General features: G+C 45.7%; 1 protein-coding gene across 6 annotated transcripts in view; it reads left to right on the top strand.

Annotated features, from left to right (window-relative positions):
- The window catches only part of GARNL3 (GTPase activating Rap/RanGAP domain like 3), a 148,150-nt gene that overhangs the window by 19,890 nt on the left and 111,402 nt on the right, over positions 1–16,858 (top strand). For 4 of the 6 annotated variants that reach the window (XM_070595513.1, XM_070595514.1, XM_070595516.1 and 1 more), the window contains one exon: positions 16,133–16,202. In XM_070595513.1, coding sequence (XP_070451614.1) covers positions 16,133–16,202 — 70 coding nt within the window. Of the gene's footprint in view, positions 1–14,995; positions 15,153–16,132; positions 16,203–16,858 lie in introns of those variants that run through there. The other 2 variants (XM_070595517.1, XM_008511604.2) reach the window with 2 other exon arrangements.

Consider the following 16,858-nt stretch of genomic DNA (forward strand, 5'->3'; position numbering starts at 1 on the left):
GTGCATTTCTGGTTCTGTGGGGCAGTGTCTGTTACCAGGGGCAGAGGGCATAGGTCTTGCTTGTCCTGGTGAGCAGAGCAGCCTTGGGGAAGGAAAGGAGTGGTCAGGAGATAGGAGAACAGAATTCTGAGGGGTCACGGAAGCCAGCGGAGGAGTTTCAAGAGGAGGAGGAGGGCTCGGTGACCCATCATGAAAATAACTTAGGAAGTTTCTTTCAGAAATGTAGATCACAGAACCTATTTAATTAGAATCTCTAGTGGTGGGACCCAGGGATCTGGCTCACGGAGTTGAGTGTAACAGAAAGTGCGAAGGTCAACAGTAAAAGACGACAATTGGACAATTGCGTTTGATGATTAGGAAGCCGTGAGGCACCTCTGAGATGCACTTGCGGCTGGGGAGAGAGGGCGGGAGGCAGGGCCAGTCTGTCTGCGTTCCTCTCTTCTCCTAAGTCATAGCCTCGTCTTAGGGCTATCACCGACCCTAAATGTAAAATTCCTTCACAAAGGGATTTTAGCTCAATATATTAGGAAAAAAACAAAGGAAAGCTATTAGAAAGATGGTTATTCAGAGCCATTCTGCCTTAAAATGATGTCAGTCAGGAGGGGAAGGAAGAAAGTTTGAAAAGTTTTTACTCCCCTCTGAATTATCTGCTAATTCTTTTTCACTGTCAATCCTTCCTATGATTAATTATTCTATATATCCTACCAAAAAGTTGGATTTCTTAAAAAGTGTAATTCAGACTTAATTTCTCTCACTAGGCTGAGTTCGCAATGGTTTACTTTTTGATCTGTTGAGGAAAGTTGCCATGTTTATCTTCTGCTGTGTCTCCCTTGTTGGGGCCTGGCAGGCGTGGGACAGCGGTTTCCCTCACAACCAGCCAGGCGGGTGTCTGCCTCTCTCCAGAGCAGACTCTCCCACAGGGGGCTGGTCCAAGGTCTAACTTTGGGGGTATGTAACAGGAAGCCTATTGGCCCCCACGTTTACCAGTGAAACTCTGACAGTAAGGAAATTGATATTGTGATTTCCATTTGCCTGACTCCCGTCATTAATTCTCAACCAATTCCAAATGCAGAGCAGAGAGCGGCTTGCCTTGTTGATAAACTCCGAAAGCTCCCACAGGTGCGAGACAGGCGAGGGTGTGTGTGGGTCTGGTTAGGAGGGGTTTGGTCTGGTTTTGCTTGTTTTTATTCTCTTGTTCTTCCCTGTCTTAGCAGAGTATCTGGCATGTAGAAAGTGCTCACTAAATATTGCTGGGTGTAAGTTAAGCGTAATCGAGCAGAGATGCCAGTAAAGAGGCTTCTGCAAAGATGAGGCTTGGAGCTAAAGCAGAGAAGGTAGAAATGGAAAGGAGAGAAGGGGCGAGGGACTGAAAGACATTGTGGAACTCTACGCATGTCCTCAGGTGCAACATGGCACGTACAAGGCTCGCATTGCAGTTTCTTAGCGATAGCGAAAGACTGAAAACCATTTACCGAGGGAATTGGTTAAATAAAATATGGTCCATCTACTCAGTGGGATACTACGTGACCGTGACAAAGAATCCAGACCTTTTTTGGTACTGATGTGGAAAGATCACCAAGATATTTTAGATGAAAAAAGTAACAAAAACAAGGAGTAGAACTGTGTATAGTATGCTACCATTTGTGTAAAAAAAAAGGAAGGGAATTTTTCTTTTTATTTCTTTATAAATGCGTACCGCACCGCTGGGAGATCCGTGATAAACAGTACAGGTGGCCAGTGGGAGAGGAACTGGGGGCTGCGAGGGGCAGGAGAGGGGAGACTTTCCCCAGTACAGCCTTCTAGACTCTGGGTTTTGAACCAAGTGCGTGTGTTACCTCCTTGAAGAATGAGATACAAATACACAGACGCAGACATCCACCTTTCACAAGCAGCTCCGTGCAGGCAGCAGGAACAGGGCCTGGTGAGACATTAGATGTTGGATGTGAGAGAAGACATGGGGGATGGCCCTGAACTTTGTACCTTGAGTGACTAGGAAAAATATGGCAGTTCTGCTCACCGAGATGCGAATGCAGCAGTGGGAGCAAGTGGGATTTGGGGCATTTTCTGTTTTGGGGGCTGCCAGGGTGTCCATGGAACTATGTCTGGCTGTTGGAAGTCTGAGTCTGCAGCTGGAGAGAAAGATCAGAGTTGGAGATTTGGTTCGGGGAGTTGTTAGCGTGGAGGTAACATCGGAAGGCGCAGGAGCAGTGTGGTCCCCAGGGAGGGAGGTGGCCTGAATTGAAGGGAGAGGAATGTGGCTGTCCCCATCCAAGGGTGACGCGGAGTTAAAGCTTGTGTTGCTGCGCCCTCCTTGTGATCTAGGAACCGAGAGGAGTATGACCTCACTGTGCTGGGACATCCTGGCCCCTTTCTGGGAACAGAACCTGCATGTGCCCTACCTGCCACTGAGCTCAGCATCCTCTGGAGGAGCAACCGCTAAGAGCAATCATCGTTCCTCAGGGAGGTTATGCCGTTACTAAGAATTGTATTCCTTTGACTATTGGAGTTTTCTATTCTTTCCAATTTTATAGTCCTCAAGGGCCAGCAACCCATTTCTGGTGCTCACCTCACCTCAAAGTACAGTACAGAACCCCATAAGGACGCACTATAAATAGCGACTAGATAATATTACTCTCTTTAATCATTGCTTTTAAGAGGCAAAAGGAAATAGTTAGGCTGTCCTGCCCCAAATTCACCTTAGTCAATACTCGTTTTTATAAGTCCCATTTTGGCCTCGGAAGCAGGCTGGTTGTGCCCTTGTCTCCTCTGACAGTAGTAAATGTTCTTCGTTAAAATGCTTGGCCGCCTATATTTCTGTACCTTTGGTTTATCTATTATTTCGCTTTCTCTGAAGAGCATCCCCCGTTCCCCAACTACTCTCCCTCACCCTTGGTTCCATAGTCTCGTTTTCTTAGCCTATCTCAGGCTCAGAGTAGCTTAGTGAAGTAAACATTCCGGAAAATCTTTCAGAAATATAGTTTGACCTTAAAAGCAGAGAATAAGCTGCTTTCCTTCCCCCACATAGTCTGAATGTGCCTGGAGGCAAACTGGGCACAGGTGAGCGTGGAATGGATCTAAATTGGTCCAGAAAATTAGAGAACAAGACAGAGATCATTTAAAAAATAGCCTGGGCCTTCTCCCTCTCCCGGGTCGTCCCAAGGTAAAGTTCATGTCGGTTCCACAAGCATTTATTTTCATGCTTGAGACTAAGGATTTTTCACCTCTTGGTGTTGGCTATGAAGGGAATCAGAGTATGCCGTCCCAAAATATGCCACTTTGGCGTAAGGATTATTTTGAGCTGAAGGTAATTGTGAAAAAGCAGATACAGGAAGGACTCTCCACCATCCTCCTATCTGCATAAAAGCAGGTCAAAATTTTCCCTTTTGTAAAGGTGTCCCCTCCCCTCTCCTGGACCAAGAGGAGAACAACCCTTATCACCAGAGACAGAGAAGGCACAAGATGAGTCTGCATAAACCAACTCTACTAAATAACCCTTTTCTGCTATTAGTTTCTCTCATATATTTATCTTACCATGATTTACCACCTTTAGAAGTGCAAAATCCCTTTTCTTTTGTCTGTTCACTTCTCCACAATTTTTCTTCCTTTGCTAAAATGTTATATAAGCCCCTGAGTCTAACTACTTCTTTGGATTTTCTTTTCTAATTAAAAATAAAATTTGTATGCCTTTTCTCTTGTTAATCTGTCTTTTGCCAATTTAATTTGCAGGCCCTGGTGACAGAACGTAAGAGGGTAGAGGAAAAGTTTTTCTTCCCCAACCACTGTGTTCCTAAAGTGAGAAAATTTTAGATCACAGCAAATTCTAGCTTGTCCCTAGCTTTCCACAAAGAGACTGTTTCCTTCTTTGCATTGTTTCTCAAGCATAGCATATGTCTCCTTCCCAAATGAAAAGTGTGGATGCACAGCCTCTGTCTATTCAAATATTTATTGCGCTCTAACTAGACAACATGCTAAGTGCCTCATATGCACTTTCTCATTAAATCCAACTGCCCCATGAGGAAGGTACCACAGTTTTCCATATTCACTGAATTAGTTCATTAATCAAGCCCCATTTTACACTTGTACAAACTGAGGCCTGTGAAGGGGATGTTTCTTACCTAAGGTCAGGCAGTGAGTTCGTGGTGGTTCGACACGGCTGAGTAAATATCAGGCGACGCTTATGCACATATAATTTCTCTGCATATATAGATATTAATTTATTTAAGTTTGGGGTCAGAGTTCTATGTTTTCTCTGTATGACTTTTTTTAGTATTTTTTTATTGAGATGGAATTTACATGCAATAAAATACAAGAATCTTAAGTAGAAGTTGGATGAGTTTGGCACTTTCAGCTGATCCACTTTTTACTGTGACCGTGTCACTCAGCTGCACTTAGTTGTGTTACCCGTTTATTGACAGACCCCGGTCACTGGACGCAGGAAGTGTAAGCTTTATCATGACGGCTGGGCAAGGATGTCAGATTTGCTCACTGTCATGGCTCCCACAGCGGTTTTTTCTTTGCTCATATTGCTGCCATTGTATTAACCTCTGAGATAAATTCTTTGAGATTAACCTGAAGCAACATTTACAGGATTTTTATGTCTGACTCAAAAACAAATGTCACAAATATGCTGTATAATGAAGCTCGCTTCCAGCAACGGCCGACAGTGGCATTGTGGGCACGTGGGCATCCCTCCAAGCCCGGCCCCAGGGAAGCTTCTGAAGTGTCTGTGTGTTTGCCCGGCTCCTTGTCTAGGTACAAGCGCGGTATAGCTGCCCTCACCCTCCTGGGTGAACCCCAGGCCCCTGTAAGGAAGGAAGACCCCAGGGGACGTGATGGCTCTCCTCCGATGATTCAAGGGCTTTCCTGTGGAAGTGAGCTTAAGTTGTTTTATATGGCACCAAAGGGCTGGCTGGCTTGCTTTCATTCATTCATTCATTCATTCATTCCTTCATCACTTAACAAAACCCCACTAAGAGCTTCCTCTGCGCCAGGTATTATGTTAGGTGCTGAGGATTGTGCGTTGAACAAAAGCACCAGGGGATCTACCATTGTGAAGCTTCTGTTCTCGTTGGGGAGGCAGATGTTAATCCAACGCCCTCTTTGTAATTTCTAGTCTGGGAAGAAGAAGGAGTTTGGAGAGAGCATCCCAGCTCTTAAGATGAGAAGGAGCTCGGCAAGCTAAAGGAAAGGGAGGCGAGACCCGGGGCCTGGAGTGCTGGGAGGGGAGAAGGTGGGCCGGACCAGATGGGGCCGGGGTGTCAGTGTTGGGAAAGAAGAAAAAATGAAAGGGTAAAGATGTAGGACTAGCCGGTGGTGATTGAGGTGTGATGGATTTCAACTCACCATAGAAAAAAACCTGTTTTTAGCCGGAAGAATGGAGGGCCTTGGGGCGTACTGTGTTTCTATCACTAATGGTGTGTAAGTAGAGGCTGGGTAGCTCGTTTTGGAGTATCTGGTAGAGAATTCAGTCACAGATAACAGGATGGCCACCAGATGGTCTTCAAGCCTCTGGACCTGGAAGTCTCTGGACGTCCATTCGGCCCTGAGATCCTGAGATAAGGAGGCAGGAACTGACTAGGCTATTGTAGGAATCTGGGTGTCAGGCGTGAGCACCGGAGACTGAGGGGCTGGGCTGGCTAAATACGGGAGACGATCACAACGGAACCCCATGACTGATGGTAGAGCTGGAAACAGGGAGAATCAGAAGTCGTGCTGTGGCTTGGAGACTGAGGGTAATCACGCCCCACAGAAGCGAGAAGCCAAGTTATTGGGTGAGGTTTGGAAAAACCAGACTGATCTGCTGCGCTTCTGGGAGAATTAGGAAAGGCAACTGAGTGTAAATTAAGCCAGAGGTGTAAATTTGAGGCTTGTCAGTAGCGTTGATGCTGTAAGAGTGGATAAATCCATCAAAGGACAGACCTTAGGGAGCGCTTAAAGTTTGGAAACAGAAAGAGGCGAAGGAGGCAGAGATGGGATGGTTTCCTGGGGTGTTGTAGACACGTGCCCTCCACCAGCATCCGTGTCAGCTTTGGAATTTATTCTGGTTAAAAATACAGGTGCTGAGATCCCACTCCTGGAAATTTTGATCGAGAAGGGTTGGGGTGGGAACTGAGCATTTATATATTTAGATGAATATGTATTAAGGGAACTTTAAAACTTTCTCAGGGACCAATGGGGACTATCTTTATAATGTCGTGGTAGTGAAGGATTTCTTAAGTCAGAAAAACAGAGACTGTAAAGAAAGGATTGAAAAGGTCTCTGTTAGAATTTTTAAGTTTCTGCACAATAAAAGATACCAGGAGTAAGTTAAAAAAGAAAAATCACTGTCTGGAAGAAGACATCTGTAATTTGTTAACCAAAAAAGGACTGGTATTCAGAATATACGAATAATTCCTACAAATCAATTAGAAAGAGACCAACAACTACAAAAAGGGAGTGGGCGAAGGATTTAGAATAGGCAGATCATAGAAAAGCATAGGAAAAGAGGGTCAAGCTCTTGTGTTATCAGGGGAATGCAAATTAAAACCGTGCCTTACTGGGGCCGGCCCGGTGGCGCAGCGGTCAAGTGCATATGTTCCGCTTCAGTGGCCCGGGGTTCGCCAGTTTGGATCCCGGGTGTGGACGTGGCACCGCGTGGCAGGCCACACTGTGGCAGGAGTCCCATATATAAAGTAGAGCAAGTTGGGCACGGATGTTAGCTCAGGGTCAGTCTTCCTCAGCAAAAAGAGGAGGATTGGCAGCAGATGTTAGCCCAGGGCTAATCTTCCTCAAAAAAAAAAAAAAAAAACCACGCCTCACTGAGACACCATTTCATATCCTTCAGGCTGACAAAAACCAATTTCTGACAATACCAAGTGTTGACCAGGATATGGAGCAAATCAGACTCACACACTGCTGATGGGAGAGTGAATTGGTATACTCACTTTGGAAGGCAAATTTGGCAATATGTAGAAAAAATAAGGATGCATATATGACCCAGCGATTCCACTCCTGGAATGTAATCTAGGAACCCGATTGCACTTGGATTCAGGGAGAGACGTAAAAGGATGGTCATTACAGTGTTGTTTACAAATTGGAAACAACTGAGATGTCCCACCATAGGAGGAGAGAGGAGCAGTGGGGTGCCGTCCAGCAGGGCCCGTGAATGAATTAGAGCCTCAGGTATCAGCGTCTACAAATCTCAGGAACAAGTTGTTCACCCAGAGAAGTCAGTTGCAGGAAGATATGCACTGTATGGCATTCATTTGTGTAAAATTTTAAAACATGCTAAGCAATACTGTATGTTGTTTATGAATAAGTGTATAGTTAGTACAAATATAAAAATATGAGTAGGAAGTATAAGCCAAATTATTTAGCAATTGTTTCAGGGGAAGGAGAGATGAAAATGGAATCAAAGAGAGGTACATAGGGGTTTCAAGTCTATCCATACTGTTCATTAGATTATCCTTTCTTTTCCTGAGTTTTGAAATATTTCGTAATAAAACAAATTACAGTCATGCGTCACTTAATGACGGGAAGACATTCTGCATCGTTAGGCGACTGTCATTTTGCAGACATTGGAGTGTACTTACACAGACCTAGGTGATACAGCCCACTACACACCGAGGCTACATGGTAGTAATCTTACGGGACCACCATTGTATGTGTGGTCCGTCGTTGATCGAAATGTCGTTATGCAGTGCATGACTGTAGAGAAAAAGTTGAGGTGATTCTGATATGTAGCTGGGTTTGAGAACCAAGTTCCAGAATCAGTTCTTCTCAAATTTCAGTGTGCACGTGGATCCTCAAGAGTCTTGTTAAAACACTGATTCTGTTTCATTAGCTCTGGGGTGGGGCCTGAGTCTGCATTTCTAACCAGCTCAGGTCCGAGGACCACACTGAGTAACACGGGTCGGAATGATGTGGGTGTTCTTGATTCCTGCTGCCCAGGGGACTGTTCGGAAGCGCCCGCTCCGGCGAGCGTGCCTCCCTTCCGGGTCTGGGCGCAGCTGGAGGCAGACCTGGTGAATCTCAGTGGGGAGACTCTGAGACAGGCTTTGAAGAGATTTCCCCAAAGAGGTAAAATCTGCAGGTGATCAAGGGAGGTATGCAGCAACATATGTCGTCTGCTGATTTTTCTTTCCTTGAATAAGTTTCTGTTTAACACCATGGTCAGGCATGCGTAGGTCTCCTGTGGGCAAGTTATACTCTGAGCTGGGAGGCCCTCCAGTCTTGACCTTACAGGAAAGGAGCAGGCGGGGTCGGTGAAGAGTGGGGAAGGGCGAGAGCGGATGTGCAGATATTACACTTGGCAGGAATCATTTTGAGGCAGCGGTTCCCAGCTTTCTGGGTGGTGGGTCTTGAGCTGAGAAGAGTGTGACAGACCCCCAGGCTTCTGCGCTGGGCACCGGCACCTCAAGATGGCACGTGCTGCTTATGAGCAGGATGAAAGAGGCTCTTCCAGAATGTACCCAGCTTGCTCTACACAGGTGTGCTTTGCTTGCACAATATTTTCATCCCCATGAAGTGCTGTGTACTTTATCCTTTCCCGCTGCACTGTGAGCACTATGAGAGCAGGCACCGCACATCGCAGGGTCAGCACCTGGCCCTGGTTTCAACACCTGGTTTGCTGGGACCATGACACTCTAGAAATCTTCCTGCTTCCTTCCTACTTCCTGGTGTCCTAAATCTCTTAGAAAGAGGACAGAATTCTTCCATTTCATCATTAGAAATTGATGTGTAATTTCACCTGGGTCCTCAGAGCTGCTCAGTCACTGTTTATTGAATGAGTGAAAGAACTTCAACTCAGTTTTTTTAATTAAACTTTTTATTTTGAGAGAATCATAGATTCATTTGTAGTTATAAAAAATAACACAGAGGGGCCGGCCCGGTGGCGCAGCAGTTAAGTTCGCTCGTTCTGCTTTGGCAGCCCGGGGTTCACCAGTTTGGATCCCGGGTGCGGACATGGCGCTGCCTGGCACACCATGCTGTGGTAGGCGTCCCACATATAAAGTAGAGGAAGATGGGCACAGATGTTAGCTCAGGGCCAGTCTTCCTCAGCAAAAAGAGGAGGATTGGTAGTAGTTAGCTCAGGGCTAATCTTCCTCGGGGGAAAAAAAAAAAAGAACACAGAGAGATCCCATGTACCCTTTATGCAGATGCCCCAAGGGTAACATCTTCCATAACGATGGTACAGTGTCACAGCCAGGAAACTGTCATCAGTACTATCCGTTGGTCTAGATTTCCCCACTTTTACATGCAATTTTGTCACGTGTAGGTTCTTTATCCACCACCACAGGCAGGATACAGAATGGCTCCATCACCACGGGATGCCTCGCGTTGCCCATTTATAACCACTCCTGCGTCCCTGTAATTTTGTCGCTTCAAGATTGTTATATAAATGGAATCATGCAGTGTGCCACCACCTAGGATTGGGTTTTTTCACTCAGCATAATTCCCTGAGATTTCTCCAAGTTGTTCTGCTTCTCAGCAGTGTGTTCCTTTTCCTTGTTGAGTGATATTCCACGGGATGGATGTACCATAGTTTGTTCAACCCTTCACTCTGTCAAGGACTTATAGCATTTTTCCAGTTTTGGGCTATTGGGAAGAAAGCTGTCATGAACATTTGCGTAAAGAGTTTTGTGAATGTGTGTTTTCATTTCTCTGGGCTAAATACACAAGAGTGCAATTGCTGGGTCGTGTGGTAACTGCATGTGTAATTTTATGAGACACCATTGAACTGTTTTCCAAAGAGGCTCAGCTTGCCGTTGTACGTTCCTACCGCAGTGTGTGAGTGGGCCAGGTGCTCCACATCCTCACCAGCATTTGGTATGGTTGCTATTTTTTATTTAGAGAGAGAATTTTGAAGGCACTGGTAGAGATCATCATGAAAAGGAACCTTGCAGGGAATTACCAGAAGCCTTTATTCATAGTGGAGAACCAGATAGGTTCCAGGGGCGCGTGTCTTTATCAGAAACTTAGTGGACACATACATACTAGAGGAGGAATGCATTCCAGAATGTTAGAGAAAAGAGGATGAGAATGAAAAAGATGACTGAATAGTGGTGAAAGTAACATCAAACGTACTTGAGCGTATGTCAGAATATCTCATGGCGGCTGGGGGTCTGGGTGGAGGAGGGAAGCAGGGAGAGGGCAGGAACCCGCCTGCGTTCCAGCAGAAGAAAGGCAAGCAGAGGTTATCATTTATTCATGATCATTTCTTCCACACGTATTTATTGGACAGCCTGCTATGAACCAGGCACTCGAAAGACACATGGGGCATAGTGTTGACCAAAACAAGTAAAGTCTCTGACAGTTTAGAGTAACCAGTATTTATTTAGTGGCTACTATGTGTCAGATGTTGTGTAAGCACCTTATGATAGCTTTTAATCTTTCCACGGAGACAAATATCCTTTTAAGTCCATGCTACAGCTGAGGAAACAGGCTCAGAGAGGGTAAGTAACTTGCCTGAGTTCACAGAGCTAGTGTGCCATGGAGCTGAAATTCAAATCCAGGCATGTCTGACCATGTTATGGTTGGTGGAACTTGCTAAGGGATGGTAAACTTAAGATCCTGGTACAAGGAGCACGTGGCACTGCAACCCAGAGACACAAGAGGGGAACAGCAAGCTGTCTGGAGCAAGAACCGAGGGGCCCTGGTTTCCTGGGACCATGACACTCTAGAAATCTTCCTGCTTCCTTCCTACTTCCTGGTGTCCTAAATCTCTTAGAAAGAGGACAGAATTCTTCCATTTCATCATTAGAAATTGATGTGTAATTTCATCTCTGCTTTTCTGTGTCACTTATCTTCAGAAGGAGGGACGACTGGTCCCTTATGTGCAATAAGCTGTTCTCGTTCCTGTTGCTAGGAGGCCCTGGGCTCCCTCCGAGCCTGAATCTGCAGTCTTGCACGTCGTTTAGCTTCTCTGCCCTCGAAAGGGGGGATCCCTTTGTCTGTCTGCTACTGTCTGCCTGTCAAGGGGGCTGAGCCTTATCCTGGACTCCGACATTGAAATGGCTGCTGTAGGTGCCTCAAAAACGGGCTGGGGCTTCTCACACGTTCTCTCTGCTGATCCAGGAAGAGCGCCCATTCCTGCTGTCGGCTCTCACTCTTCCACGAGGCCTGGAAATGACTGAGGCCCGATTAGTGGGGTTTAGCCAGTCGTTAGGGTCGGTCGCTAGTCTCTGGGTCAGTTGAGTAAGGACCTGGATCCCTGAGGTTCAGCTTCCTTTTCTTCCTTATTCGGTTTCCATAACTTTGCCACTTCGGAGGGGGTTGTCCTGCTTTCCGGGAAGCTGACTTATATAATGACAATTTTTCTAGCCTCTATGTGGAGCTGGAAATCTTTGCTCTCATCCTGGGCCATATTTAGAGATTTAACATGAAAGTCCTCAGCTCTGTTCATGTTCGCAAAGCGTGATCCAGCATCCTCGCACATCAGTTTGCCAAAACAGAAGAGTTTATATTTAGAGCCTAGACCACATTGCACGTGAGGAACTTGAACTCTCCGCTGCTTTTCTGCACTTGCCTTGTTCTGGTGACATGCTCTCGGGTCCCAGGTATTTTCCAGGGGAGGTGGCACTGCCAGGCCAACGGTTAAAGAGGAGATGCCCTGCTGAACTGTGGTGTCAGCCATGTCCCAGGAGGCTCGCGGCTTGGGCCCATGTCCCTTCCTGCTTCGGGGGGGGGCGGGGGGAGCGGGGGGAATATGCCGGACGCCCCTTCCCAGGACTCTCCCTAACCGCCTGAGGAAAATTTATCCTAATAATAAGAGCAATAATAACAGCTAATATTTATTGAGTAGTTTTCGTATGGTAGACGTCATGTAGAATAAACGTTTATCTGCTCCTTCTGATTCATCCTCTATAACTCTGTTAAGCGGGCGATGCTATCAACCACGTGTTATGTATGAGGGGACTCATGCCCAGAGAGGTTAAGAACCCACATCTGACTGAAGGCCGGGCCCTTAAGGACTAGACCACACCTCCTCGCACTCGTGGAAGACTTGATCAAGGCCTTATCCGTCCTTACAGAAGCGTGCAGAATGGCTGACAGGTTTCCCGGGGATTCCAGAGTCATCTGGAAGAGCAATATTTTTCAAAACATTGTCTGCGGACCACCTGCATCAGAATTACCCCAGCTGCTTGTTCAAATCGCAGACTTGCTGAGTCACAGACTCTGGGAATAGGGCCAGGGAATCTGCATTTTCAGAAAGCTCGCCCAGGCGTTCTGATGGACTCTCTAAAGTCTGATAAACACTGCAGCCGAGTCTTTTCATTGGCATACACATCACAGTCTGTGGGTAGACCTAAATCCAAAAGAAGGGATTCTCGAGGCTGTGTGGCAGGTATTGGGCAAATGCCTTCTATAAAGGGCCAGTCAGTAGATAGTTTGGGCTTTGTGGACCATACAGGTCCCTGTTGCATCTTCTCAACTCTGCCATTGTAACGCAAAAGCAGCGTCAGACAGTCTGAAACCAAAGGGCGTGGCTGTGTCTCAGCGAAGCTTTGTTTTCAAAAACAGGCAGTGGGCTGGGTTGGGACATAGTTTGCCAACTTAGAGTCATCCTGGCCCGCCAGCCATCTCACCACCCCTTTCTTGGGGAGTTATTCTTATACTCCTTTCTCTTACCTTTGGAGAGCTGTACCAATTAAGATAAAATCGCTTGTGGTAATAGACAAACCCTCAATCTTAGTGATTTCAAACAGTAAAAGTTATTCCTCGCTCATATCACAGCCCAAAGAGGGTATTCCTACTTGGAATCTTGGAAGTGGTCATTTAGGGGCCAGCGTTCCTTCATATTATGCTTGCATCCCTGCTGGTCCGCACAGCCCTCTCCATTCGGCAGGTGGGTGAGGAAAGAGAGCAAGGATTATTCATGAGAAATTTTTATGGGCCAGGTCTGCAAAAGGCACCCGTCGTTTCTACCCACATTTCATTGGCCAGAACTCTTATTGTTTGGGGTCCAGCAACAGAGGGATTTCTCAAGTCCGTGAGGCCCTTGGTCTCTAGACTCTCTTTATTCCCTCCTGTCTTTGCTTGAAACCCCTCCTGTTCTTGCCTGGGCTCATCTCTTATAAAAAACCGTGCTAAGGTCAGCCAATAGGAGCCGGCACATGGCACACTCTGGTCTGTCTCGCCACTTTGCCTAGAGCTGCAGGCTCGGAAGGCACGGGTCCACAGGTCCTCCTAAATTACCGTAGGTGTAAGTTTTACCAGCTATTTTGCTACTGTATGACATAGATCTCCATCTTTCCAGCCTCTGAGATGAGTTTCCTCACTGGCTGCTGCCTGCCTACTAAGCCAGTGCCACATATTTTAGGTTGTTGGTATGGCAGCACCCCACGGCAAGAGAGCGACTTTTGCATTAGTTCAGGTAACACGTTGGCCACGTGGTAAACACACGTTCTACATGATTAACACAACTAAATGTTTATTTCTTGCTCACATCGTATTGTAATGCAGATGTTCTTGGAGGCGTGACCTTCCACTTGGTCTTTCAGAGACCCAGGTTTTTTCCAACTTGAAGCTCTCCCTCCTGCGAGTCCTTGTCGTCCTCTCCATCCAGCTGGCCACAGGGAAGGAGAGCAGGCACCTCCCATTGGAGGTGCCTGGAAGTCGTGCACATCACTTTGCCCATATTCTCTTGGCCAGAGCTCAGTCACATGGTCACACTTACTGCAAGAGGGGCTAGGAAATGTAGTCTTAGCAACAGCCTAAGAAGAAAAGAGAACAGGTTTTGGCATGCAGATAGCACTATCTGCCTCCTGGGCCAGGACTGTCTGGACTGATGGAATAATGTGGCTCAGCAGGGAGGATGTCAACAGGCAGCCTGCCTCGGTGCTCACAAGGGGTGCTATCACGCAGTAGCTAGTAAGAGCCAGAAGATGTGCAAATACCTTCATTAATGCAATGCACATGTACTGCGTGTCCACTCTGTGCCAGGCGGTGGGCCAGACACTGGGGACCTGGGGGAGAACAAAGCTGCTCTTGGGGCTCTGGGCGATCCCCTCCAATCGCAATCCTCGTGCTGGATGCCAAGAGGCCAAAGAGCCTGGGGAGGGGGGAGGAGAGTGGGGAGGGCTTTTAACATGGCTGGCTTGCGTGCCTCCTGCAGCCTTAGAAATGCAGTCCGTATAGTTCAGCCTGGCTGCCACCATTAGCAAGCGCTGTCTCTGCAGTGTATTGGATGAAATGTAATTAGAGGGGGAAAAGGGCAACCGACAGCAGATGTTCTGTTTATATTATTCTTGGTTGTTTTCATAGGATGTTGTTTTCCCTCTATGAGGCTTCTACAGAGGTGGTTGCTCCAGGACATAGGGTTGTCATCTTTTCTGTGTCTGTTTCTGGCTGTTGGCAAAGTTAGGGAGCTGGCACTGTGTCTTAGAACCCCCTTGGTGGTGCTGAGGGAGCACAGGGAGGGGCCCAGAACCCGGCCGGCATCCTTGCTCTTTTCATGTTATTGGCCATTCGTGTTAGGAGCTGCTGCTGATGTTGATGACTGCATAGTGGGCCCGGCTAAAACTGAAGATGTGGGCTGAGATCTGGGCAGACAGAGTTTTCACTTAATGGCCAGTGAGCGTCCACTCTGTGCCCGATCTCTGTGTCCGAGTGCGTGGACACTCCTCACTGGAGCCCACTCTCTCTCAGTAACTGAGGGCTGCCGGGGAAGGATCTGGGAACTGTTACGTAGGGCAATGGCCTCTTCTCCAGAACGGTTTTCAAAATGGGCTAAGAAAATGGGCATAGAGCACATGTTTAACACAGACCAGAATTGGCCATGGAGGGAAGTTTTTAAATCTCTTTCTGAGATTTTTGGGTAAAGAATCATGTCACAAGAAGCAAAAGGTAGCCTGGGTAATATCTAGGAGACCCTTCGAAGCTGCATTCATGAATTTGTGGCACATTTCTCAACGAAGGAAGTGAGGACCTCAAAAGGTTAAATTTCTCGTATAAGATTAATTCAGCTCTCTCTGTGAAATGGTGGAAGCAGAATACCATTAGACGCTCTAATCTCATTTCTCTCATGCTGTCTTTCTTGGAGCCTATCTAATAGTGTCCTGGCAGAGACTCAGTTCTGTGGGTGCTAAACATCAGAGTCAGTCTCTTTCTGAACGTGCCGAGAGGGCTGTAATTTAGAAAATGTAGCCTACCTTTTAAGGAAGGATGAAAAGGTACTAAATGCACCTTTCTTTGCATGTTAGATCCCAAATATCTTGGGTATATTAAACGTGTAATTCCTGTGTAATTTTATTTTCTGTTTTATTAGAGTTATTTGCATGACCTATTAGAACAAAACTTATTAAAACTGTCTTTGCCGATCTCCGGTGGCTTCATGAATACTGCACGGGGTCCTAAATACACTAACTAGTGGATAAGATATGTGTCTTTTTGAGCATGTGACTATGCTTTCAAGATGCAAGTGCAGTAACAATTTTGCCCTTGTTTTAATTGCTCTTCTTCAGCAACGCATGTGATTTTTCTTATCGGATTTAAGCCTTTGAGCAGGGGCTGCGGGTGGGGGGCCCGGGGGAACTATTAGCTACTGCTATGTAAAAAACTAAATATACTTGGAAGTTAGATTTTTAGATTTTCTGTTAGTACGGGTCCTTTTTCATATTGTCATAAATTAAAGGGAGTTGGGGCGGGGGGGATGCCTACCAGGATTTTGAAGTTTTTTTCCTCCTATTTAAAGTTTTATTTCTCCTATATAGCATCAAATAATGCCAGTTATTTTTATGTTGACTATTTGGGACAAAGAGGCTCTCTTAAACGAAAGATAATTGCAAGCTTTGTCCCTTGCCTCAAGTTTACTGCAGGGTTTATATTCCCTTTGGTTATACAGAAATGAGATTATAAACCACCAGTAGCCTTGGAAATTTCAATCGATTCCAAATGACTAAATATTTAATTCAATCATTGCCTACACTGCCAGGGATGACTCGGGGGTTTTTGTCTTCACTGAGGGCTCCATGAAAGCCAGGCTCTGCAATGGCTGCTGAGGACTGTGTCTGTTGCAAGGAGGCTCCCCTGCAGTGAGGAGCTGGGGCAAGCCTGTTCCATAGCAGTCCTTTTTGCAAATGGTAGTCGATTTTTGCAGAAGGTTTGTGGCCAGATCGCTATGTATAATACTGATGAAGCATTTTTGTTCCAGCTCTGTCTCGGAAGACCTAGGCTGTAGACGTGGGGATTTCAGTAGGAAACATTATGGATCTGTGGAGCTGGTAAGTTTATACTGTCTGTTCGGTGGCAGTACATTGATTTAGGTTTAGAGAGGATCGCCAAGCTCATCAGATCTTTTGTTGTATATTTACTGTTAGACCATGTGAGTGCAGTATAAGGACTAGATGGGAATAAATGACTATTGAAATGCTATAATAATTTGATCATCTTTATTTGTTTTTATTGTTACATACTTTTGATCTGTGTCTTTCAGTTTGTTAAAAATATGTTGTGGCTTAATATTTTTTTCTGTTAATGGTATATGTAATTAAATAAAATGACTTATGAATTAACAAAGGTAGCATTTGGTTTTTATATTATCTTGTTCCTAAAAGTTTATAAATCTAGTTTTTGAGGTTGAAATATTATTGAAATACCTATGCTGATTTTCTGTACCTTTGCTCTCTGGGAATGTGAAAGGAGTTAGAATATTTATGAGATCTTTTTTTTCCTGTTAGAAGTATATTTGTTGGACTAGATAAATGACTGTAATAGACGATAGATATCTGGAATGAAAATATCCACATTTTCCTTAATGAGAGACTCTGGGGTTTGTGTTACGATTTTTAAAAATAGTATGCTTTCATTTTAAAAGAGGCATAATGAAGGCGTATAATAGCCTCAATTTTTTAAAAGACAGAATTGTGATTTTTTTCCC

The sequence above is a fragment of the Equus przewalskii genome, chromosome 26, assembly GCF_037783145.1.
Source record: "Equus przewalskii isolate Varuska chromosome 26, EquPr2, whole genome shotgun sequence".
Lineage (NCBI taxonomy): Eukaryota > Metazoa > Chordata > Mammalia > Perissodactyla > Equidae > Equus > Equus przewalskii.